Source organism: Myotis lucifugus, unplaced genomic scaffold (assembly GCF_000147115.1).
Source record: "Myotis lucifugus unplaced genomic scaffold, Myoluc2.0 scaffold_158, whole genome shotgun sequence".
In the NCBI taxonomy this organism is placed as follows: Eukaryota; Metazoa; Chordata; class Mammalia; order Chiroptera; family Vespertilionidae; genus Myotis; species Myotis lucifugus.
In genome coordinates this window covers 1910088-1936733 of record NW_005871206.1, presented here as the reverse complement: position 1 = coordinate 1936733, position 26646 = coordinate 1910088, and the positions used below count along the sequence as shown (strand labels likewise).

At 50.2% G+C, this 26646-nt stretch overlaps 1 protein-coding gene across 14 annotated transcripts in view; it reads right to left on the bottom strand.

The window, feature by feature from the left end:
- Positions 1–26646, bottom strand: part of MSI2 (musashi RNA binding protein 2) — a 346479-nt gene that overhangs the window by 106531 nt on the left and 213302 nt on the right. For all 14 annotated transcript variants that reach the window (XM_023759582.1, XM_023759581.1, XM_006095600.3 and 11 more), the window contains one exon: positions 16311–16359. In XM_023759582.1, the coding sequence (XP_023615350.1) occupies positions 16311–16359 (49 nt within the window). The remainder of the gene's footprint in view (positions 1–16310; positions 16360–26646) is intronic.

Genomic DNA, 26646 nt, shown 5'->3' with positions numbered 1-26646 from the left:
CACCCAGGCCCTTACCACCCCATCGGTGTCCAGGGGTTATATATATATATATATATGCTCATTGGTTGATCTCTTCCCACCCACCCAACCTCCCCTGCCTTCCCTCTGAGGTTCAACAGTCTGTTCATGCTTCTTTGTCTCTGAGTCTATTTTTGTTCATCAGTTTATTTGGTTCATTAGATTCCACATATGAGTGAGGTCATATGATACTTATCTTTCTCTGACTGGCTTATTTCGCTTAGCATCATACTCTCCGGGTTCATCCATGCTGTTGCAAATGGTAAGAGTTCCTTCTTTTTTATTGCCGCATAGTATTCCATTGTGTAGATGGTACCACAGGTTTTTTTTTGTTTTGTTTTAAATCCACTCATCTGCTGATGGGCACGTAGGCTGTTTCCAAATCTTAGTTATGGTAAATTGTGCTGCTATGAGCATAGGGGTGCAGATATCCTTTCTGATTGGTGTTTCTAGTTTCTTGGGATATATTCCTAGAAATGGGATCACTGGGTCAAATGGGAGTTCCATTTTTAATTTTCTGAGGAAATGCCATACTGTTATCCAACAGCGGCTGCACCAGTCTGCATTCCCACCAGCAGGGCACGAGGGTTCTCTTTTCTCCACAACCTCACCAGCACTTGTTGTTTGTCGATTTTCCTTCCAAGGGCATTTCGGCTTTGAATCTCCGTGCCTGAGCTTGATAAAGGCAAGACCACCCCTCCCTCCAGGGCCCTATTTTATCTGGTGCATTTCCACCATATCTCATTTTAAACTCAAACAAAAATCTTTAAGCCATTACCCAGGAAATCATCATTAAATCATGTGTTCATTTTTATTAGCGTCGCTGTAATTAAAGAGAATCATATTTCCGAAATCTTCAGCTGCACTTATCAAAACCCACCCTCCAACCAATCAATTAGTATTACAATAACCGCGTTCCCTTGTTGCCGCCGCTATTAGCATTTTGATTGAATGTGTGTTGAAAAGTGGCTGGTAACAGAAGATTGTGTTCAGAAAGTAATGTTTCTTTCTTCGTTACCACCGAACCTTGTCTGGTTGTCTCCAGTCTCGACTCAAAGAGAGACAAGACAGTTTCCAAACGCAGTCATTTTGGTGGCGGATTATATTTTCACAAGGTATGTGATAAATTGGGTACAATGACTCCGGCATCGCCTGCTACACATGGGGCCTCCCGCGGGCTGTGGCCTCAGCACCTGGCAGCCCCAATGGGGTGCTGCACCCTCCCCACCCCAATAATCTAGGACAATAAATGCCAGGTCATCACACATGGCACTTCAGGATAAGGCCTCCGCCAGATAAGCCAGTGGCCACTGTGATTCCTACAGATGATGATCATCATCATTACACACCCCCTCTGCTGCCAGGCACTGGGAAACCTGTTATTCTAACATAATAAGTTCCCCAGTCGTCATCATCAGAATAAAAGCACCAGTCAGTGAAGAGATGGGTTAACAAGCTCCATTATGGGGAGAGAATGGCTGTCTTCTCCACATCACAGGAATTAAAGACAAGAGTTCATTAAAGCACTATCCTAGAATTTAAACGACCTGCTAGTGCAGACAGCTCTATTTACTGATGCCCCCCACCACCGATGCCTTCTGTGGTTACATGGAGATTTCCAGAAACATCATGCACAGAAAAGTTCCCATCATGGCATTCTCCTGACTCCCGCATGCTGACCCCGCAGCCTGGCAACCAGAGGGCACTGTGCTTGGACCTGTCTTAAAGGGGGGCGGGGGGGGGCAGGGTACAGGAGCAGATGCCCGGGATTGGGAAGGGCACGTGGTCCAGGCTATGAATATGGAGGTGGTTACATGCCACCCACCAATTTGTCCGCCCATCAGGTTTCAATCCACAGCAAAGGCCACGCAGAAGTTTGTCTTCACTGCAGGGCACCCTTTGCCCCCCAAACCCTTCACTGCACATTCACCCACAGTTTACTATGCCATAGTGAGGGGGCATCGACAAATATTAATGCTCCATTAAAATAAAAAAGTTTCCCAGAATTCAGTGGGGCTTGGGGGTGGATGGGAGGAGAAGCACCATGCAGCTCCTTTAAAAGTCTTTCCTTTCTCTAAACTCAGCCTTCGTTTGCTCCCCCCAACTTGTTTCTCCCCTGGCTGCCAGCCAAGACGTTATAATAGTGTCAGGTAGCAATTTCATTTTTAAAATGCTCTTATCAAGGATTTAGGGTGAAAGATAAGAACAGCACAGTAAATCATCATAAAGGAGTGTAGAGTGAGGCATAGCATTTTACCAATCAAAACAGTTAACAAAAGGAAAAGACAAGGACAGGGAAACGGAGCGAGTTTAAGCATCATCTAAAAGGGGGAGGGGAGAGGCCAAATTAAACAGAGAGCGTCCTTCAGATTTCCAAGCTCCCTCTGGTAATGGGCTTGGCATAGTGGCCAAGAACGGCACGAACAGTCCAATTTCCATTTAAAACAGGATGTTTTTAGAAGGCACATATATTGTCAAACCGTCACACACTGGGGGCTCCCATCGAAGTCATCTGACCTGCAAGCATGTGCGGCTAATATCACTGCTTTATTATTTATCAAGTCAATTTCTTCGCGAAATGACTAATAGCACAGCCGCAGCTGCTCTCCTCTCCCCACCCCAGCTGCGCGGCCCTGGCAGCAGCAAGGTCTGCTAGGCTACCTGCCGTGCCTCCCCCCTCGCCCCCATCCTGCTGAAGAACCTTGTGGAAAGAGAAAAAGAAGGGGTGGACCCAGGGTGCCATTTAGGATTCAAACCACTTTGCGGAAGCTGCTTATACTACCCAGGAAAAGTTAACGCCACTAATTGACTAGGCCAGGGGATATTCATTAGTCCCATAATAAAGGAACTGCAAACTTAAAGTAAAATAAAATACCTACTTTCCTATTCTGATCCTTTATGTCTTTGATTACAGTGTACATTTAAAAGCCAACCAAGGGCCACATCCAATTCAAATGTGCAACACACACACACACACACACACACACACCTGTGATGCAACCCAAGAGTGAAAACAAAGCTTTCAACTCCTGCATATAAAGTCATTAAGAGTTATTCTAACTTTTTTATACATGCCCACCAATTTCTTCTGGGGCATACCTGAAAATTCACAGTAAATAAAAACATGCAATTAGATGATTTCCCATCTGCCAAGGAATGATTCAATTGTCCATTAAAAGCTAAAGTTCTAAAACTACATAAAGGGAAATTATCAGGTGTTGTTGGTACACATTGGTGTTGTAAAACAGGATTAGTGTTCCAGGCAAAATACAAAGCTCCTTTTGTAAATCTTACCCATTTTTTTAAACGTAAGACAGCATGAAGGAGGGAGCAAATTAAACCATAATTTTCAGACTACGTTTCCTTATTGTCACTCAGAAAAATTGCCAGGTGTTTCCAGAGAAGTTTATACATAAATATACTAGCTGAATCAGGAAATCTTCCCAGGGCAAATGAATCAACTTAATTAAAAGGAGATGTTAAGATGCCAAGCCTAGTGATTTTGGAAGTAGGGAGATTTGGAAATCTCTAACTATGGGCTTTCTACCTGGCCTCTGAGAACCAAGTGCGTAACATCTTAAATCCTGGTACTTCCCCCAGCCCAGGGCATCATGGGTCGGAGGGAGGAGTACAGGATGGATTTTACTTACAAGGGAACCAATATTTTTCGTCTTTCTTCCAAATCAGCTGCCAAGGGCAGCCACAATGACACAAAAGCATCCCCCCCCCCAACTTCAGGAGAAAGTTTGCTGGGTAATCGCTCCTTCCCTAGGTTCTGGAAGAAGCGAGTGTTCCCGAACACTTCAGTTCTCCAAGCCCTCTCCAGAAGGCACCTGCAGCTCCCACACCTCCCTCCAGACCAGACGGCAACGCCTCCATTTTGCTAGAGCAGGTCTTGGCGGGTAGCAAGCAGCAAGGAGGCTGAGGTGGGGAGAGTGAGCCGGAACCAACACAAAACACTGGTAGTTATACCTCCCACTCGCCACATGGATCACCAAAGGCCGCTCACGTGAAGGAGTCACCCCCCTCCCCAGGCCCCCGCACAGTTCCTACACTCCAGGGCACATGCCAAGGAAGGCCCATCTCACTGCCCAGACACAGGTCCGAGTCAGAGACCTGGTCGGCGGCACTGCTTTGTGGGTTTAAAGCCAGAAGGATCCTGGCAGATCTGACCCAGGGGTTCCTAGCCCTGACTGCACATTGGCTTCAGCCGGGGGAAGAGTAACACTGATCAAAGCCAAGGCTCCACCCTCCGAGTCCCAGTTCACTGACCTGGGGTGGGCCCAGGCATTGGTTTAAAAACTCCCCGGGGAATTCTAATTGCAACAGAGGCAGTGCAGACCTCTGGCGTGACAACCATCATTCATCTCACGGGCGTCTAATGCTGAGCTGTGGGATGATGTACGTCACCCAACCTTCCCAACCAACCCTGTCTCTGAGTGAGGAAACCCAAGTTGGCCACGCAAGTTAAGTAGCTCACTGGGCTATAAGGGAAATCTAAACTCCAACTAAAGGAGCGTAAGGGGAAGAGGTGAACTTTGAGGAAGCGCCCCTCTCTGCGTTACTGTGCAGCTACGGCAGCACTGACACCTCTCGGTCCTCCTGCTCGGAGACAGTCCCGCTGGGCTCTCAGGGTCCACCAACACTCCTACTCAGTGGACACACAGCTGCCGGGAGTGGGGCGGGCGGCGGGAGCCCAGGACGGGCGAGAGACACACAAAGCAGGGGCCACTGTTGCTTCTGTGTCTATTCTGGGCCCAGAATGGATGATGTCACCTCCAGCGGCGGTGGCAAGCGGAGTCATGAATCATCCACGAACCGGCCCAGACTCCGAGATAATAAATCGGATGTCAGCACTGCGCACTTTGCAGATCTGGTGCAGAGGCGCCAGCGTTGCCGCCTGGGGGGGGGGGGCAGTGCGGCTGGGACACGGGCACCAACGCTGGAGACACTCAGGGAGAAGGAGGCGCTTTCAATTATCTCCCGATATCAAGACGGGGTGGCAAGTTGAGGAAGAAATTTCAAATTTGTAGGGAGTGCTCAAAGGCACACAACTTTGATCACTGTGAAATCCTGGCAGTTACTTTTATGTGCCGCCGGGTTTGCCAAGCAAACCTGAGGATTAAGAGAAGCACATCCACCCCGTGCTCCAACTATTCATTATCGCGGTGCCCACCGGCCGGCGACCAGAGACCTGCAGGTGGTACCACGTTGACCCACAACTGCATTAATTTAGCTCAGAAACTCACTCTAGGATTGAATTTGGCACATGTTCCTGCCTGGAAGGGTTTCTGGGACAACAGAAAGAAACCAAGGAGTCTGTTAGGCAGGTTCAGTGTTGTCTCGCTGTGTTTTTCTTATTTTTTTTCCAGGGTGGAAGTCGGGGCAGGTATGGAAGGATGGCAAGGTTTGCATTGCCGTACATATGAGCTCTTCTGACCTCCTCTTTCTTCTTCTTTTTCTTCTTCCTCTACTTATTTTTTAATGGTTTGTTTTGTTTTGTTTTGTTTTTTGGCCTTATTTTTATAGCCCTAAACAGCTGAGTTGAATGAACCAACTGGAAACACCGATTATAGTTCACATTCTTGGAGTTGGGAGTTTGGACAACTCCCAAGTGTATTGGTTATTCCTTGGCTTATAAAGAAATGACTGAGCTCTAAAAGCCACTAAATAAAAATGTAAACCTCAGCGTTCTTCAAGGGTCTCTGGACCAAAAAGTACTTGAACATCCTGAGGTCAATTTCGGGGTCTTTGGCTACATAGACTTGGTCAAGGCATGGACCATGTCAGGATTTGAGGGTCTGTGTTCTCCGTTGGGTAGAAGGTCTTCTCTCTCATTTCTCTTGCACACAGTGTTGCTGAGGGAGCAGCTGGGGCATGGACAGGAACGTGCCGGGAGCGAGGCTAGGAGTGCCCACTGGGGCTGCAGGCCAGTGGTGAGCAGGGGAATGTGTCCAACAAACAGCGATGCTTAGCCCCTGGATTAGTTTCATGTGGCTGCTGTAGCAAATGCCACAGAAATTTATTCTCTCGCAGTTCCAGAAGTCTGAAATCAAGCTATCAGAGGGCCCAGGTTCTCTTGAAGGTTCTAGGAGAAAATCTGTCCCACGCCTTCCTCCTAGCTTCTGGTGTTGCCAGCCATCCTTGGCTTATACCTGCATAACTCCACTCTCTGCCTCTGTGGTCACGTGACATCCTCCCTGTGTGTCTCTCTTCACCTGTCCTCCCTCTTCTTAGGACACCAGTCGCACTGAATTAACTTACTGCAGTATGACTTCATCTTAACTTCATTACATGTGCAAAGAACCTATTTCTTTTATTATTTTTTAGATTGATTTTGAGAGAGAGAGAGGAAGGGAGAGGGAAAGAGAGAAACATCAATTTTCGAGTGAAACATCAATCGGCTGCCTCCTGCACGCCCCCTACTGGGGAAGGAGCCTGCAACCGGGGCATGTGCCCTGACTGGGAATCGAACCAGCAACGTTTTGGTGCCACACCGGCCAGGGCACAAAGAATCTATTTCCAAATAAGGTCACACTCTGAGAGGCCAGAGGTTAGGACTTCAGTATACGTACCTTTCGGGGGACTACAATTCAGCCACAAAACCCTCCCATCTTGGAAAACTTGACAGCATCTGGCAATAGTTAACTAGAGCAGTGGTCACCAACCGGTGATCTGCAGACCACTGGTGGTCCGTGAGGTGCGAAAGGTTGGTGACCACTGATCTAGAGCAGTGGTCGGCAAACTGCGGCTCGCGAGCCACATGCGGCTCTTTGGCCCCTTGAGTGTGGCCACGAAGTTTCAATCGCACTGTACGTGCGCACCCGCACGTGGTGTTTTGTGGAAGAGCCACACTCAAGGGGCCGCAGTTTGCCGACCACTGATCTAGAGCGTTAACCTTTTCTCCAATTAGCATGCCTTCACCTTTATTCCCCAGGGAATGACAGTAACAGTATTCTTTTTTTTTTTTAAAATACATTTTATTGATTTTTTACAGAGAGGAAGGAAGAGAGAGAGAGAGTTAGAAACATCAATGAGAGAGAAACATCGATCAGCTGCCTCCTGCACACCCCCTACTGGGGATGTGCCCGCAACCAAGGTACATGCCCTTGGCCGTAATCGAACCTGGGACCCTTCAGTCCGCAGGCTGACGCTCTATCCACTGAGCCAAACCGGTTAGGGCAACAGTATTCTTATTAGTGGTAAAAGAACAGTACTTACTATAATAATAAAGTTAAATTTACAGGTAGTCTCCTAAGCGTCAGATGCTTCCCACAGATGATCTCACTTAAGCCTCACCAGTCCATGAGTTAATAATGTTAGTTCCATTTTACAGGTGAGAAAACAGGTTGAGAGGAGTTTAGTGGCTTGCCCAAGGTCACACAGCTCATTAGTGGTAGCTCTAACATTTGAACCCAGTGGTGTGACTTCAGACCTAAGCTCTAACCTGATTGTCACAGGGCCCAGACACCCAGGGGCCTCACTAACTGGGGTACTTGCCTTGACTCTTAAGCTGTAAGCCACAGGACACAGCTACCACATGGTTTAGGGAGATGCCTTTAACTCTTTTTCCTGTTAAATTAAAAAGCACTCTGACCTCCTAGAACAGTGATGGTGAACCTTTTGAGCTCGGCGTGTCAGCATTTTGAAAAACCCTAACTTAACTCTGGTGCCGTGTCACATATAGAAATTTTTTGATATTTGCAACCATAGTAAAACAAAGACTTATATTTTTGATATTTATTTTATATATTTAAATGCCATTTAACAAAGAAAAATCAACCAAAAACATGAGTTCGTGTGTCACCTCTGACACGCGTGTCATAGGTTCGCCATCACTGTCCTAGAACGAAGGGTCTCCCCTCTGGTCTGGAATAAACTCAAGCAAACTGGTTTCCTTTCAGACCTGGGCGAGTCTGGCTAGTCTATTAATAGCACGTTGTCTGGAAGGAGCAGGAAATACTAAGAAAATCCTCATTTATCTATCTGACTCTCTGTTTATGGAAAAAAAAGGACGGAGGCGACTCAGAGGCAAAGGATTCTGGGCTGCATACAATCATGTCTTGTAAGGAGCTGCCCAGTCCCTCCGCCCGGCAGGACAGAAACCTCAGACGAAGCAGGGCCCATACCTCCTCCAAAGTCTGAGGCACCACATGTCGTACCGACCCCACAATCACAACCAAGTGTGATCACATATCGTACCGACCCCACAATCACAACCAAGTGTGAAAACATTTACACAGAACTTCAGAAACAAGGTACAGTGACAGCAGCCACCTTGTTATATCACTACATTTACAATTTAAGTTGAAATGAATTTTAAAAGCTCACAATAAGAAAGTAAATGTTTGAATAGGTAATGAGTGCACATGGCACAAAAATGCAAAAGGTAAATGCGTGTACAATAACAAGTTTCCCGCCTCTCTGTATGCGTGTACAATAACAAGTTTCCCGCCTCTCTGTACCTGTGGTCACTGAATCCTCGTCCACAGAAGCAAATGCTGTCTTTTCTTTATGTATATTTGCAATCTATGAGTATATGCACATGCACATAAAACACACTCGAGGACTTGCTGTCACACTGACTGATGTATACCTCAGGTGAGCCCAACATCATCGTTCCTATTTATGGATGAGAAGCCTGAGCCACAGAGGAGTAAAGCTACTTGCCACGGTCACACAGCTATTACGTCACAGAGCTTAGATTCAAGGTCCAGAGCGTGTGCCATTTCACTCTGGCCCGCTTTGTGGGTATCCTCTCGGAAATATTCTATGTACATGCAAGCAGGTATTTTGTGTGTGAGGAGAGGGGGACAATTATTTTAAAGACTAGAGTCTTAAAAATTCAAACACAGGTTTTAGTTTATCTAAAGAGGTTAGAACTGATGGTCTCCTTTAAGGGGGAAAAGAAAGAAGTAAGACCACTGGGCACTACCGCTTGCTGTGGGCACTTTACCAGCTGATTCACTACCTCCTACGGAGAGGGGAGCCACTCCACAGGGAGCCACGCGGGGCTCAAGGGGAAGCTGGGCTGAAACTGAGCACGGCCGGCATGGAAGCCGACACTCTCTCAAGCACCCGGTGCCGACACACAGCTTCAGATGAGCTGGCGTACGCCCTCTGACCCGCAAGGCTCAAAGCGGAGTAACCTGGGCTTCCCCAGGAGCCTCGGGCCCAGCAGGAGGCAGCCTACCCCCGCTTCTGGTTCCCTGAGCCTACCCGCGATGACCCCTAGCAGCACCGTGATCTAAGAAAGGGGGTGCTTTCAATCAGGTCACCAAGCTGAAGGCTCCTTTCTCGTCAGGCCTCTACGCTCTTCCCTCACCGAGATCTTAAAACATGTCACGAGAGTCAGAGCCTGGGCCTCTCTGGGAACAGGGCCGAACAAAAGCCTCCTTGTCCCTCCACAAAAAGTCACTTCTGGGTCAGTGCAGCTGCTGACCCCGGGCCCACTCCCTGCTCCCGGGGGCCACCGCCAGGAGGGGGTCGGGGAGACCTATTCGCTCACCGCCCTTTTGGTGCCAGAGCTTTTATTCCAAAGGAAAGAAGTTTAGGGTTTACACTTGTGCTAAAGAAACCAGACAGCCTCCAGGGAGCCAAGGTCCCCGGGTTCACAAGCTCCCCTGGCCCTGGGCACCCCTGTCCCCAGCCCCGTTGCTAGCGAGTTAAGGGTTTTGTAATCCTCCCCGTCTACGGAGCAAAGCAGGTGAAGAGAAACCAAGCTACTGTGTCGATGAATATCTCAAGAGACAGCCCGGAATGGGCGCTTCCGGAACTCGGTTAACTCAGGGGGAAACATTAAAGCGCATTCCTAGCTTTCCTGTCAGGAATAAAATCACGGTCTCAGATCGATGCTGCCAGGGCTGGGGCGTCTCCAGGAATCTTTAATGCCCTCCTCGACACGTTTTCAAAGTCACATTCCCCTTCAACCCTCCCCTTTTAATTGGTTATTTGCGAGGTCATGTTTGCACCGATTTCTCGGGAAGGCTAATGGTGTTTATTTAACGAGAAAATAAAATGTGCAGACAGCTCCGGGCGCTGGTCTCTGAAAGATGGCTCAGGGTGGGGGCTGTGGTTCTTCACCCCCTCCCCGCCCTCACCCTCCATTGCTGCATACTCCTCATGGACTCCTTGATTGTGATTCCGCAAACCCTCATCCCACTTTCTACCTCAGCACTTAAGGAGGAGCGGAGATGGGTCAGGTGACAGGCCAGGCCTTGAGGGGCAGGTACTGGGCGCCAGGGGGCGGGCAAGGTTGCATGGCCTCTGGCAAAGCCCACATCTCAGACTTGGGGTGGAGTGTGATGGAAGCAACTAGCACAGGGATGAGCCGGCAGACCTGAGAGGTGGGGAAATGCAAAGGGCACCAGTCCCCCCGGGGAAGGCAGACCCAGCAGCAAATCCTCCAGCCGTGGGAGCAGAATTTTATAAGATGCCCTCAGGTCACCTCAGCACCAGTGTCATCACCAGTGTGATTCCTGGAACCCTAATCCCACCTTCTACTCCTCCAAGGACCCTTCCACCCAAACTCCTTCTCCCAGCCCACAATGTCACAGTTACGGGTTGCAGAGTCCCAAGCCTCCTTCCCAGGGAAACAGTCAGAATGCTGGGATCACATTGGGAAAAACACGAATGCGTTATCTTCAACATCCCACCCTCCGAATGAAGCAATGCTGTTTTATTTTTAATTTAATTTAACACCTTTGTGGAACTCTTCATACATGCCCGCCCCCTGCCTTAGGAAATAGGCACCAAAGCACATAAATCACTACAGTGATTCTCAATCATTTTAGTGTACATAAAAGAGTCGGTACGGGCTTCAGAGGTCAATTTCAAAAGTGAGTGTCTGGCAGGTAGTCAGGACATTAAGGACTGTTTTTTCTCCATAGAAAAGCATTATCTTCTATCACAGTTTCAGCTCCATCTTCCTGGCACCATTTTCATAAATAAACTGATTACACAAATTATGAAGGCTTTAAACTTCAGCCAGCTGCTTTTGGGGGCAGAGCCGTTGTAAGGCTCACGGGAGAAGCCAAGCTCAGTGCCACTGCCCTGCGGCTGAGCCTGCAGAAAGCTCCTCCCTCGGGCTGCGTGGGTCCAGCACTGTGCATTCCCAGCCCCCCTGGGAAAGGTCCGTCTGCGGGTCACAAAACCACTGTGGGGCTGAGGTCGGCACAGCGAGGGGCCCTGTGGGGACTGGACACTGTGTCTGAGCCGCGGTTCCTCTCCAAAGCCATTAGCCTTGCACTTAATAAGCGACTGCTAACAGTTGGGAGAGGAGTCATCCATCACACTGATCTTTATTTTCTCTGGTGTATCCTGTTCCTTGCCTCTGGCCCTGTTCTAGAGCAAACAGGCCTGCTGGGTAATGGAAGCCACAGGGAGGGAGAAGGCTGCGGCCCTTCTGTACCCACTCCCTCTCCAGCTGACCCTCACCAGGCACCCGATAAGCTTCAGAGACACAGGCTCATTTTCCGTTGGGCCCCCGACCACCCAGGCCTCCCCTGATGGGCCAGACATAGAGGGGCCCAGCGGTGCACGGTTCATGGTCCCCGAGCCCTGGGGCCAAGGGGAGCAACAGCTGAGGCTCCCCTGGAATGATGCCCATGGAAGGGGCTCCCTTCCCCCCGAAGGAGGTGAGTGTGAGATGTTATTTCAGCAACCAGCTTCTCCACATCCCACGTTCTCAAACAGGGCTGACGTGGGGAGAGACCTGAACCACAGCCCTTCCTCCCTCTGGGCTCAATCTCTGCCAACTAAAGAGGGAATAGAAGAAAGGACAGCAGCTTGTGGCTTCCTCCCTCCTGGCCCCTCCCCGCCAGCTCCACTCTGGGATCGATACTAATGCTGAATTCACGATCTTATCTGAGTTTTGCAAGGATAAAGCAACAAACTTCCCCCATGATTAAATCCTGTGATGATCAGCCCAATATTTTCCAGACCACCTCCAATAACTTCCAGAGAGCAAACGAAATGACCGAGAAATCTGAAAGCCACCACCCGCCTTCTCCTGTAACAAAGAATCCCCCGGAAGCCAGGAAATAAGGTGGCGGGCGAGGCTGAGGAAGGCCCCAGCTTCTACCAGCGGCTCAGCTCCTGCCCGGCTATAGGAACCTATTGGGCAATCCAAAACTTTATGTGCCTCAGTCTCTACCTCTGGAAATGGAGGTATGCTGTAGTCCACTAAGAAGAGTGGGAGTGGAGGGTGCTCAAGTCCTTAAAATCAGCAACTCCCCTGCTTAAACCCCCGCCCAGCACGGTGCTGGGCTTACATCTGACGAGAGTGGGACTCGGGCAGCTGGGTTCACCTATGACTGTCGCAGAGATTCCACAGTGCGTGCGGGCACTGTGCGGAGTACTTGGTGCCTCAGTGCGCAGGAAGTGCTGTTTCACATGGCCTGGTGAACTCAGAACCCACTAGACCACATGGTGTGTGCGGAGGGGACCCTGTTCCCCCTTCAGGACCCACTGCTGGAGGAAGACCCCGGCGGTCTGCCCCTCCAGGATTTCCTCAGGACAAGCCCAAGGTCACATCTGCATCCAACTACCGATGAACAAGCAGGTGCAAAGCCCGGCCCTCTCACCCCAGCTGGGGACAGCTGCCTTCAGAATTCCCCAGAGCATCCCAGGTGGGCTCTGCCTCTCTTCTCCGCCTCACCAGGGACACTCCTGCACGCTAACCCTCCTCTCGGGGGAACAACCTACACCTGCTCACCTCCCTTCCCTAGTAAAGAAAATTAAAATAGAAAAAGGAATTCATCTTGGACAGTCTCTCAGATAAAAAGCTAAAAGCTGGAAGCATATGTCCGGCCCTGAGCTCCTCCACCCAGTTCCTAGGTTTCCAGAGCAGGAGCCTGAGGTATTCAGAGAGGCTAGGGAAATGTCCCCCTCTGCAATCAAGGGGCAGCGGAGCTGGGAGGGGGTCCCTCTGTGTGAGTCAGCTGCTGCTCAATCTTCTTCCTGTTCCAGGGCAGGGGACACACATCCTGCGGGGGGGCGGGGGGGGGGCTCACTGTCTTCTGTCCCCTGAATCCTTTCCCATGGTGCCAGCAGGTCCAAGTGCAGATGTATTATGGGAACAGAAGAAACTGCTGTGCCAATGTAACTGAGGGCCACCCTCGTCCCTAAAGACCAGCAGGGAACTCGGGCAGGAGGGGGCCGCTGTGGGGCAAAGAGTGGAAATTCTGCCCTGACCTCTGTCTCATAATGGCAGTGTGGCTGGCTGCACCCGACCAAGGCCAGGACCAGGCCCTGGAAGTTTCCCTGACAGCAGCTGCCACAGTTCCAAGGACACAGGTTTTCAGAATGCCTGGGTTCGGGACGAGCCAACGCCCCAGGCTGCCCGGCAGGCAGGTCCGGTTAGAAGTTGGATGTGGGCTGAGCCAGTGCTGGGACGACCGGAGAGACTCATGGCCGGGCTCTTTAAGAAGGGAGCCCGAGGCAGCACCCGTCTGGGAGGTGTCCTCGGCTTCTGCTGCTGCAGCATTTTCCTCTCGATAAGATCGTAGCAACCAGGAAGCTGAGGAGGTGAAGGGAAGGTTGGGCAAGGTGGCTGCAGAGGATTTTATTTTCTTGTGCTTATCACCTGATTCCAAGTGCACATTCTATCAGGCCAGGGTTGGCCCCCTCTGGATCCATACACATAATTTGTTTCTTTCCTCCCCTAACTGCTCTGAATCACTGAAGTATCGCCCCAGCTTCAGCCCCCAGTTCAAGGAGAAACTCCTCCTCAGCTGTTGAGGGGCTGGGAAAGGTGTAGGGGCCAAGCTCCCACCCACCCAGAGGAACTGGGGAGCAGGCTTCCGCAGCGTCAGGGCCTTCCTGGTGCAACTTCTGGGCGCACCTCCCTCCTGCCTCTCCTCTCCCGCCCCAGCAGCATCAGGCTGGGCCCCACCGATGCATTCATGGGTGGGCGATCTGTGCATTCACACACGGCCCCCCTGCTCAGAAGGGCTCCATTTTGGGTTGAATGCTCTGGTGTCATCTTGAAATTCTTAATAATTGCTGACTAAGACACCCCACCTGTCATCTTGTTCTGACTCCATTAGCGATGTAAGGGGTCTGGCATCTCCCATGGGAATTGGAAACTCTGGCAGGGCAGAAGGAGGCCAGGCAGGGCCTGCTCGGCTGAGGCAGGACCATGCATGCTCCAGGGCCTCTGCCCACCCCCTACCCGCTCATGCCCACCAGAAGTCCTGACTTGGGAGGGCCTGCTCTGAGCACTGGGCCGTGGATTGGGGCTTCCTCCACCGCACAACAGGAAACCCTCCCTCACCCAGTCACAGAGGGGCCGCTACCCCACCGCTGCACCCAGGGATGCCCACAGCAGGAGTTAGAAGTAAGAGAGAACATTTCCCGGCCCCCGGGAGCCCGATGTCCTGAGTTTCTGGCCACTGAGAGTCACTGCACTCCTCAGAGAACAAACCTCATTCCCTGCACATCTCTGAGGGTGAAATGAGAGGCTGATCATCTCCTCCAGATTAAAAATACCTTTTCATTCATTGACATTCAAAGAAGAACGACAACAACACTGCCTGGAAGCCGCTGGGGAATCTCCCAGGATTACAAATTCTAACACTGAACCCCAGACGAGTGCCACGTTCAGAGGGGCCTGGATATAAACACACAAAAACATTCTTAACAAACCCATCCCCATGTGGAGACAACAGAGAAAGAGGGGAATCTGAAAGCGGCGGTCCTCGGTTTGAGTGCCTGCTCTGACCTTGGGAGTGGCAGTTACCCCTCTGAGCTTTGGTTTTCTCAACAAAATGGAGAAGATGATAACATAATAAGAAGAGCTAACACTGAGGCACAGGTGACAATGAACAATGCCTTAGGAAGTACTAGTATCATCCCCATTTTGCAGATGAGCAAACTGAGGCATGAAGAAGTGACTTTCCCAGCATTACAGCCACCCTCCTGCGGCCGCTGTGAAGATGTAAAGAGACAATGCCCGTGGAAGCCATATGGACAGATGCAGTGTGGATGCTGCTGCAGGATAACTGTCACTCTCTTGCTCTCACTCCTGAGCAATGCAGGGGACAGAGAGACATGTTCACCTGTAAGCTCTTTTCTCTCCTTGCCTCTCCTTACTCCTCCCCCCCGACTCCTCCCCAGTTCTTCCCAACATACATGCCGCTGACACCCCAGTTTTCTGCCCAATTTTCCATTCTCCCTTTTGAGGACGCTGCAGATGATGCATGAGAGGCCGACTACCCGGTGCACTCAGGACACCGCCTCCTGCTCCCACCCCTGCCAGCGACGGTTCCCACTCCTTCCTCCCTTTCACTCAGCCTGCCTGCTCGGAACAGGAGACAGACCGTCAGAGCTGGGTAACTGCTTCTAATCACAGGTGACAGCAAGAGTGTAAACAACACAAGAAACATCTAAATGCAATCCAAGTGGCAAGGAAACACCGCTCGCTCACTCCAGCTCCTCTCAAGAGCGCCGCTTCCTGCTTCCTGCCACCGCCCCTTCGGAAGCTCTGCTCATTAACGCCCTGTTAATAGGAATCTTGCCCTGTTAATAGGAACCCCTGACACCGGAACAGAACGCTGAACCATAACCTTTGACCCTACTTCCTCTGGGGTGGATTTTTTTTAGCTCCCTCCAATTTTCTGTTTAAAGCAATAATTTTAACATGTTCTTTTGGGGGAAATGGAGGTCAGAGACCCCTTTGAGAATCTGTCCAAAGCTCGGGATACTTTCCCAAGAAAAGCGCAAACATCAAACCTTCTGTGTGTTGTTCCCGGGGCTCACAGACCCCAGGTGGAGACCCATTTCCTGAGACGTGGGTGGGGCAGTGAGAGCACAAGAGGAAATGCAAGCGCAGCTGCACCCCAGACCCTCCGGAGGCACAGGGCACCCCCTGGTCTGCGCGGCTCCCACATCGCACCAGCCTGCAAGGCTTTTCTCTCTTTTTGGCTCTTTAGATTGACAGTGTGCTCCAAACCACCTCCTCCAATGCAAATTGGAAACTCAATTGAGTAATTACTGTGAATGATTTCCACTCGGATCACTCAGTGCTGAGGTTCGGCGAGGACTGAGCAAGCCCGGATGAGAGAGGTATGTCTGAACGACGCGGGGTGTGGCTGCACAATGCAGAGACAGCGCCCGAGCCGAAAGGAACTGGTTGTCTGAACTGTCTAGTCTCTGGCCTCTTTGTCGCCCTCCATTCATACCGGTCTTCAACAGATGGTCGACTCCATCTGCTTCATTCTGGAATAGTCACTGTACCTTCTGTCTGTGGGACTGAGGTGAGAGGGGCAACCTTCATACACTGGGGGTCTTACCTCTGTGCCTGTTGGTGGTCTTATCGAACATCAGCATCGCATCCTCCACCTGCAAAACACATACAGAATAGAGCTGCGTTAGGAATGTGAACAAAATACACAAGATAGTCTATAGGGGGGTTCCATGATAGAAGTCCTAGTTGCTCATTAAACACTATTTGGAAATACAAAAACTTAGAAAAAAGATCACTGGTCTTTTAGTCTTTCCACTTAGCATAACCACGTGTTGGGCAGCAGGCTCAGCCTGGAGCGACTTCCGTGTGTGCTTGTGGTTAGAAAGGACTGAGCACTGTTCACAGGAGCTCAAAGGCTCACAAATGGGCTTGGGGCCTGAGCTGAGCTGGCTGAGAAAAGAAATCATAGGTTATTCATTCCTCACTCCTCCCAGACCATAGTCTCCGACGGGGGGGGAAGACACTGGATAAAGCAATAACACCAGGTTTAAAATGGTGCCTCCAGACAAATCAAATCCATTTTTCCAGACGCTATCAAATATAACAGGGGGAAAAGCAAAGTCAGGGTAAGAATGGAAGAGGGGGGTAGGCAAGCCAGACACAAACCTCGGAGGGACTGGCCTCACTTAAAACTCTCTTCTGGAGTCAGGGCCCCGTTTTGTTGCTAAGCAACCGAGCCTGCACAAACAGGCTCCTGGGGCCTTCTCCTTCTGGTCCCTATTTCTGAAGTCAGTCACTGGGAGGAAAATGGCCTTGCATGGTGAGTGCTCCTCCAGCAGGGAGCCGCCCTCTCTCTTTGGGCATCAGGCTGATGGGGGTAGGAGATGCTAGTTGGAGACGGGGCGCCTTCAGCAGACCTCTCCTGGGCCAGAGGCTCAATAAGCCTCCCGGGCGCCTGCTGAGGCCACACACAACACAGCGTCTGCCTCCCGAGCACCACTCAGGCAAAACCACCAGAAGACCAACTGGTTTGTTTGTACACAGAGTAGTCGCACTTGAGCATATGGTGTTGCAGATTCAGACCCTGGGCCTCCATTAGAATTCCAATGCCTGGGGTGCGGGTGGGGGGAGGGGGAGGCCTGCTGGGTATCGCGCAGGTAAATGTGACATCTGTTTCCCACCCTTCTCCGTATTTTCTAAATGTTTGCCAAGTCCTTATTTTGAGCTAAAAATGTCTAACGGTAAGAAAAACAGCCTTCCTTCTATGTTGGCCATATTTTGGTGCTGAAACTCAGATCCCCTTAGGAAATAAACATTTTGAATTTTTACAATAATATATTTTCAAACCCCCTTTTCATCAGTACGTAACTGGCTCCCTCTTTTTCTTTCTAAGTCTGGGCATTTTCTGACGCTGCCCTCCAACGTTCGCTCAGCCTGGTGAGCGAGGGGGAGGAGCCGTGTACATTTTTTAGGGCAACCATTGTTGGAACGAATAGAGCTCTTTCCTCTGTAGTCCAGCTGTACAATGGGACTGGCAAAGACCCCCGAATAGATAAAGTGTCAGGGCGAGAGAAGAATTCCATTAACACTTTACAAAATAAAACATCTAAGAAATAGCTAGAGAGGAAAGAGAAAGGGGGTTAAAATCAATCTGGATAAGCCCCGGTGCTTGGGGGAGAGAAAACTTTTCAGCGATTGCGAAACACATTAATTCAGAGAAGCCATCAATGCGATGGAAATCTGGCAGAACAGCAAGAGCTGAAACGGGAAGAATTTGAATACACAAAGGCTGACTGAATAGAATGAAAAGCACGGCCTCACATGCGGGCTGTTCTCACGGTTCTATGTGAATCAAACAGAAGTGGCTTGTGTGCGTCTCCTCCGTCCCGGGGAAATGAGGGGCACAGTCAAGGTAACTGGTATCCAATCCAGGAGCCTGCAAGCTGATACCTTTGTGTGTCTGACATCTTTGTCTGTCTGTCTGTCTGTGCCCCCCCCCCTTTTCACACACACACACACACACACACACGAAACCCAGGTAGATCAGCTGGCTGTGCAGCCACCACTTCAGCATGCAGACCAGGCATTTCAGGTGCTGGACGAACACAGGGCCGTGTGGGGCTGAACACAGGTTCCCCTGACCTCAGGTCACTAACCCTTAACCCTTGTGAAATGCATCCTCAAGGAATACCACTCTCCTTCTCAAGGTGAGCACTGAGATTTCTTTTGGGTTGACAGTGCCCTCCCCTGCCTTACAGGCTTCTTTTTACTAAAGATGGGGGCCCACTGGCCTCATGGTCCCGGGGATCACAAGTGGGAAGGAGGGGAGGTATCTGAACCTCAGCATATTTGTTCCACAGCCTGGCACATGCCCAGTCTGCTTTGAGAGAAGAAACTTGTCCTGACCTTGAGATGTGCCTTCTGACAACGTAAGGCAGGTTGGAAACGCAGCCTGACATTCTATTGGTGCATCTAAGCGAACGACAAAGCAGGAGAAAGGAACTTGGATGTGAGATGGCTGAGGACAGCCAACGTGGTCTGAACACCAGGGTGTCCTGAACATATATATATTTCTGTCACATTCTCTGAGGCGTGCACCATGCACACATCACATCCGAGGGTCAACAGCGGGAGCTATAATGTTAGCTCGATGGCCTGGGGTTGGGGCAGGGTTTCTCGAACTCCATCCACCTCAGAGTTACCTGGAGGGCTTGTGAAAACACAGACCCCCAGGGTGTCTGATTCAGTGCATTTGCATTTCCAACCAGCTCCCGGGCAGGGCTCATGCCGCGCCGGGCCTGTGGACCACTTTCTGGGTGCTACTCTAGGGATGAGAAACAAGAGCAAAGGTCAAAGACACTGGGCAGAGCCGCTTCCTCCTCTTTGCATACACTCGGCGCTCGATACAGGAAACAAATTTCTCTCCCGGGGGCAAGAGATGCACTTCAGTCTGGCAGTCGTTCGCCCCTTTGTTCCCCGTCTCTTGGATGTTTATAGTCTACAATCCTGAGAATGATGATGGGAAAGAAGACAAGAAGAGGGACTTCTTGGCAACCAATGCAGGAAACATTCGGATTCCACCAGGACCCTTTGAACAGATACACCAGCTCATGTGTGCATCACTTGGCCAATTCAGTCTTGATTAGAAAACCTAGCTAATGGTAACTTTACTTATTAATTTCATGCATCAGATATTTATTAGGCACTCACTGTTTGCAGAGCTTCAGCCTAAGTACAAAGAAGAGGCAAATTATATAGGTCCCTGGTGGGGGGATTGCTCTAATGGCCGCACACCCTTTACCCTGTAATTTTGCAGCTCCTCTCCCCAAAGAAGCAGAGTCTACCTCCTTATCCCGTGTATCTGAACTTGACTTGTTATGGTCAATAAAGTGAGGTGGAGAGAATGGTATTCCCAGCCTGCAGAGGGTGTGCCTGTTTCGGCTTGTTCTCTCTTGCACCTCCGCCATCCCCCTGAGAAGGGCATGCCCAGGCTGGCCCGCTGGAGGGTGAGAGACGCGTGGAGCATGGCCAAGTCCCCTCAGTTGCCCCAGCTGAGGCCTGCCTCGCTGACAGCTAGTCAACCCCCAAATGTGCAAGCAAGCCCAGCCACGATCAGGAGAACCACTCCCCGTGGACTCTAGACACGTGAAATAAACAGCTATTGTCTGCTGCGGAGGTTTTTGTGGCTGTTTGTTACACAGCATTCTTACAGCAATTGGTAACTCGGACATGGCCCCTGTTCTAAAAAAAAAAAGTTTTTAAGATACACAGGCAGTTTCAATAATTCCAGACAATGAACAAAGGCAAGAAAAGGGGTGGCAGGAAATAAACTGCAGAAAGTGGGCTGAGTTGTAAACTATCAGGTTCCGCAATGCGAGTGGAATACAGGTATTAGGGTGTGAAGGGACCACTTCTAAATCTCACCCCAGCAGCAAGGGTGGAGGCTGAGATCCCAGGAGCACCAAAGAGAAATTGGCAACATGCTCCTCACTAAATGAGCACCATGAAAATCAGCAATAATTAGCACTCAAGTCAGTGGGTGATGCCTCTCTAATCCTAATTCATTTAATGAATGAGCAAACCCTCTCTATAATGAGTCAAAAGATTTATTGTGAGCCAGACATCCTTGCTGGGTGATTTTAGAAGCAGCCAGATGGTGCTGACTGCATCCAGAGGTGAGACTGTAGCCAGCTCCTGTGCTAACTGAAGAGGAAACCTTTCAAGTCTCAAAGCAAAGAAGCTCCCGAAAGGAGAGATCAAAACTTCTGTTTGTCAAGTTGGATGGCCAAAGGCTGGGACCCTAGAATGTACCCCCGGACTGTTGCTTCTCCTGCCTGCGGTTTTGGCTCCCCAACGACACAGTAAGTGAATGATGTCGATTCGGGAACAAAGAAAACTTGTTCCTAGGAGGTGGCTAAATGGGCGAGTTGCTGGTAATAACTCAGCAGGTGCCGGGAGGCAGCGGAGCGTGCCGGGCGGGGTTGCACAGAGCCATGGGCAGGACCCAGGATCTACTGCCATCTCCACGGATCTCACCGAGGACAAGTCACCTCCCATCTCTGTCTTTCAGTTGCTCATCTGTGAACGGAGGGAACTGTATGAGGTGGTCACCTAAGATCCATTCGCACAGACTCTCTACCTGGAATGCTAACGGGGACCGCAGAACCGGCTGGGACAGCTGGGAGCACGGAATTCACCACCAGACCTCTGCAAACTCTCCGCTCTGTGAGGATGCCCCAGAGCTTTGCTGTGGCCAGCACACCCTGAGACATTTCCTACGCCTCTTGGGATATAAATACAGACACCCACACACCATACATATCAAGAACCCAGCAGGAAATGGCACTTCAAATGATCCTTAAATTATCTGGCCAGACACGAAGAGGGAGAAGGAAGAAGAAGAAAAAAAAAGAAATGCAGCTCTTCAAACTCCCCCAGAACAAATGCCCTTGAATTTCGCTTCCTGCTCCCACTCAAACGCTTCAAGTGTTAGTTTAAATAAATGCTTGTAAATGTAATACCACAATACTATAGCGTGGGACTTCACAGGCCGCATTATGCTCCATAAACTCAAGGCACTAAACTCAAAAGAGTGGAGACTTGTATATAGGAGGCCGGCTGCCTGCCCAGGACAGAGGAGCTGGCGTTTGTGCTGGACACAGAGGCAGCCTGATCTCCGGGCTGTCTCAGGCTAGGATGGCGCTGTTCTCCACTTCTCCCAACCAGTCTGCAGAAACAAGGCACACCTGCCCCGAAGCCCAGAAATGATGTCTAGTTTATAGAAATGAGACTAGTCAATAAGCTCCAGCCACCAAAGCGTGAGGCTGGTCTCTGTAATCACCGTCCAATGGGAAGAATGGAGGAGAACAGGAAGCCGACGGGGAAATCCCATCAGCTCACTGAAGTCCAGATAAGTGGTTGTCAACCTGGACTGCTCACCAGGATCACCTGAAGAACTTTAAATAGCCCTGTTGCCGAGGCTCCACCCCACCTGTTAAACAGCACCCTGGAGTGGGGAGCCCAGCAGGGGAGCGGTTAAAGCTCCCCCGTGATTCCAGGGTGCAGCCCAAGCTGAGAACCCCTGTTCTCAATGGGTGAATACAGCTGAGTTGAGCCTTAATCACAGCGCATACATGTGAAGATGGGCTCTGAATAGAAGGGTATTACGTGGGCCTCCGGCTGCCTACAGATGGCTCTTTACCCCCTGCCAGAAGTCAGGGACAGCCAGCTCTTTACCACATGCTGCGTTCAGGGGACTCGCCTCACCTCGTCTTGGTCTTAGGATAAGAGAATCAAAGTTCTGTTCCGAAAGAAGCCCAGAAACTGGATACAGGACTTTAAGAAGACATAACAGACTCGTTGCTTTCCTCTCACCACCACCAATTATTTTCACATATATTATTATCGTTTTGGTCCTCACAACAACCCCAGGTTCTTGTTCTCTGAGCCTCAGTCTCCTCACTGGAGCTGGCAGGGGCTGGGCCCAGGACTCAGCTGCTGGTCTCCTGAGTCCAACTCTCACCTGGCCAGCCCTTGCCTGCCTGCCCCATCTCAGGTGCTTGTCACCTCCTTGCTGCAGGCGTGCGCGCCTCTCAGCCACCCCCATCTCTGTGCATCTGCCGCAGGGAGACTGCAGCATGGAGCCACCCTCAAAGCTTACCGGTTAGGCCAGTGGTTCTCAACCTTGGCTGCACATTAGAATCACCTGGGAATCTTTTTAAAATCCTGCTTTCTGGGCCTCACCCTCCGGAAATTCTGTTTCTTTGTTATGGGGTGGGGCCACAACATTAGTAACAAAGAAACAGAATTTCCGGAGGATGCGGCCCATAAATCAGGATTTTAAAAAGATTCCCAGGTGATTCTAATGTGCAGCCAAGGTTGAGAACCACTGGGTTAGGCACTTCCTTGCTTTATTCAAAAACTTCTAGTTTGTATCCACCTGAAAGTGCATCTTATTTTAACTCATGCCCATGCCTTTAATTGAATAACAAGAGAAACAGTCCACTCAGTTTCTTTTCCTAAGCTCCCCTTTTATTGTAGTAAAATACATATGACAAATATTACCATTCTTTAGTTTGGAGCGCTAAGTACATTTTCCTAAACTCTTCACAGAAGGCCAGAAAATCCCCATTGGCAAGACTCTTCTTTACTAATCCTATTTTTTTCTACTTTTACTTTAAAAAAAATTCTTGTGGGGTCATTCCTTTTCCCTATTTACTTTTTAAAATATATATATATATATTTTATTGATTTTTTACAGAGAGGAAGGGAGAGGGACAGAGAGTTAGAAACATCGATGAGAGAGAAACATCGATCAGCTGCCTCCTGCACACACCCCACTGGGGATGTGCCCGCAACCAAGGTACATGCCCCTGACTGGAATCGAACCCGGGACCCTTGAGTCCACAGGCCAATACTCGATCCACTGAGCCAAACCAGCCAGGGCTCCCTATTTACTTTTTAACTTAAACACATAAACACCTGTGTTCACCAGACAGCAGTTAAGAGTTGACAAGTGGACACTTGTCCATGGGAGTTGAGAGGTTGGGGTCTCTAAACGTTATCCTGTTGATTCAGAAGGCAAAGCCTCCTGCTCAGAGATCCTGAGTCCACCAGCAGATATCAGGCTCTAAGTTATGAAATGCTCGTGCCCCTGAAATGATTATAACAGCCACCACTCACTGGAGCTTCACAGGCAATTTGCAAAAAGCTCATTTAATTATCACAATAGCTCTGAGGTAGATATTATCACACCCTTGTACAGGGTGGGGCAAAAGTGGGTTTATAGCTGGGAGTACATGAAACACAGAGTTTATTCTTGTATCGTTATTTATTAATTATTGCCTAATTTTCCATTCCAACTGCAAACCTACTTTTGCCCCGCTCTGTGTAGGTGAGGACATTGTGGCTCACTGCAGCTGACTTGCCTAGGATCACACATGCAGTACCTGGTGGAGTCGAGATTTAAAACCAGATAAGCCCCTCTGTCTTTCTACTGGTCTCCCTTAACCGTCTTCTACTTTTTTGAATCCCGAGGGCTTAGCATAGTACTATTACTCTAGATCAGTGGTTCTCAACCTTCCTAATGCCGCGACCCTTTAATACAGTTCCTCATGTTGTGGTGACCCCCAATTTCATTGTTACAAATTGAACATAACTAAAGCATAGTGATTAATCACAAAAACAATATGTAATTATATATGTGTTTTCCGATGGTCTTAGGCGACCCCTGTGAAAGGGTCGTTCGACCCCCCAAGGGGTCGCGACCCACAGGTTGAGAACCACTGCTCTAGATCAAGTATGTCAAACTCTTGGCCGCAGGCCACATGCCTCATGTAAGGAAACGAGGCATGCGGGCCGCCGGCCGTGAGTTTGACATGCTTGCTGTAGCTAGTCAGTTGGAGCTTGGGGGAGTCTCTCCCACTGACCAAGATGGCTCAAGAGGAGGGTCTTGCACTGAGTGTGCCAAAAGCTACACAGATAATTGGATAGAAATAAACGCCCTCCCCTCCCTACCCCTGTTAGAATGGTGGGCGTGAGCAGGAAGAGAGAGTGGTCTTTGAGACAGGAACCCGCCATTCTTCCAGGTCGTGTGGCTCCTGAATAAAGCCTCTTTCCTTTTGCATCAGCACCTGCTTTCGCTTTTGCTGTGTCAGGCAGCTGAACCTCTGTTGTTGTTTTTTGTTTGGTTACAGTGTCATTGTCTCCTCAATGAATCAATCAACAAACACTGCCTTAGAACCCTATCAAAAAGTTAAGAGAGGTGATGGGATAACAAAGGAGAGAGTGATAGGCTCAGAAGTGGGGATGATCAGAAGGGCAAAGTGAAAAGAAAAACAGCGGGGGATGTTTCCTTTTAGAAAGGGACAGCCACTAGCAGAACCAGCACATCCCTGGGGGAGCAGTCCCAGGAGGACCCACCTCAAAACTGAGCAAGGGAAGCGAGAGTCTGCCTGGGCAATGTCTGGCGGGGGGTAGGGGCTCCCTTCTGTCTGAGCTGGCAAAGCCCGGGACCCCAAGAGAGAGGCCTGGGCACGAACTGATGGAGGAGAAGCAGTTGGTTCCAGCAGGCTTGACAGCTGTCACACGGAAATGGCATCTGGCCTAATGGCCTCTTGTGTGAGGCGCCTTCGAGTGGCGGCTGCTCTGCTCTGGAAACCCATGGCCTGTTTACGGCACTGGTTGTGAGCACGTGCGTGCGTGCATGCGTGCATGTATGCAAGCGTGTGCACAGGCTGCCAAATGCTCCTTTCTTCCCCCTCCAGCCTCTCTCCATCAGGCCTTACCTACCATGAAAAAGGCCCAAACCTGCCAGCTCCAGAGGAGACAGGCGAATCATTAGTGGAGCGCTGATGTGCCGTAACACTCTCTTGCATTCCCATTAAACAAATACTAAACTGCTAATTGCCAAAATAGATCTCTACGACTCTGACCGAACAGGGGGAGGGTTTATAATTACCAAGTGTGAAAATGCACAGCCTGTAAATAACCACCTCATCTGTCCTAATACAGGCTGATATTGATGGGCATGAAATAAACATCAGGACCAAATGGAAAAATCATCCGCATCTCCTGTGGCCAATGCAATCTCGAATGGTGACAAGCGTAGCTGCAGCCATAAGCCTGGGGAGGGGAGAGGGGTTTTGTAGGCTTGGAAAGTCTAGGTTCCAATCCTGATTTCAATCCCTAGGGCCACCTGCATCTACTTCCTGCCTGGAGAATGGGGCGGATCGGGGGGCATGGCGTGACGATGGGACAGGGGGCTTCTCTGCACCTCGGAAAGCCCAGGGCCTTGAGGAAGGAAGCTGGTGGGTGCACGGCCCTGTGGGTGAACCTCCACCTGGGCCCCTTAACCAGAATGGCCAGTGAGGATGGAGAATGAGTGAGAGAGCGAGCTTTGCCAAGGTGACACATTTACTCATCAAGCCAATATTGCTTACGACTCTGTCCAACACAGAGTTGGTTGCAGAGCACAGATGAAAACAATTCAGGTTCGGAATGACCCTTGGACTTTCTGACAGGCTTGTGCCAGGGAGGCTCCCTACCCCGCACTGTCTCCCGCCATTGGGATGGAAGTAGACTGGTCCAGCAGGTTCCAGAGCCCTGCCTCTCTCCTGACTGCACCTGGGGAGGAAGGAGGTGATGTGAAGAGGTCACGGGGACCTCCAGAACCCCAGGCCCTTCCCTCCCCACCAGCCTGTGATGCTGAGGAATTCAGCCCAGTGTTGGAATGAATGCTGGGAACTGGGGGAGAGGAGGTTCCACTAGTCTCAGAAACTCAGACTCAGGATTAGAAGTGACTCTCAGTGTAGGAATCCCTTCTCCAGGGGCTCTTCTGAACTCTTTCTGGAGCTTCAAAAACTCAGTGTCTCCACCCCACCTCCTTGATCCAGCTGCTCAGGCCTGACTTCAGCAGAAGTAGCACTGAGATGCCTGAAATAGTAGCGTCCTCGGATCTGAAGCCCCATTTTGGCACACGGCAGGATCCTGTGAACTGCGTGGTGTCAGGCACCTGAATCAGAGCACCAAGCACCACCCGCCCCAGAGCTTCTTAACGGGGCTCAATGGCATCTGAAGAAACACCTGCTCCTTCCCTGTAAGGCAGCCTGAGAGCGAGAGCCAATCTCCTCGGCCCCCTGGTCCCTAACGTCACCCCCAGGGCCCTAGTCACCCCCAGGGCCCCACAGGTGCTCTAGTTCATGTCCTGACTTCCAAAGACCTTATCAAATAACAGCAGAATGAAGGAAGGTCTGAATCACCAACTATTTTCAAGGAATTCTGCTTTGTTACTTTTAAATTCCCAAAGCATCTTCCAAAATGCTGCTGAGAATGAAGTTCAAGTGCAGCAACAGGCTACAGATTCGGTCACCTGGCAAAGTTACTTCGCATTCAGAGATCATCAAATATTTGAGCTGGAAAGAACCAAAAAGCTGTAAGTCCAG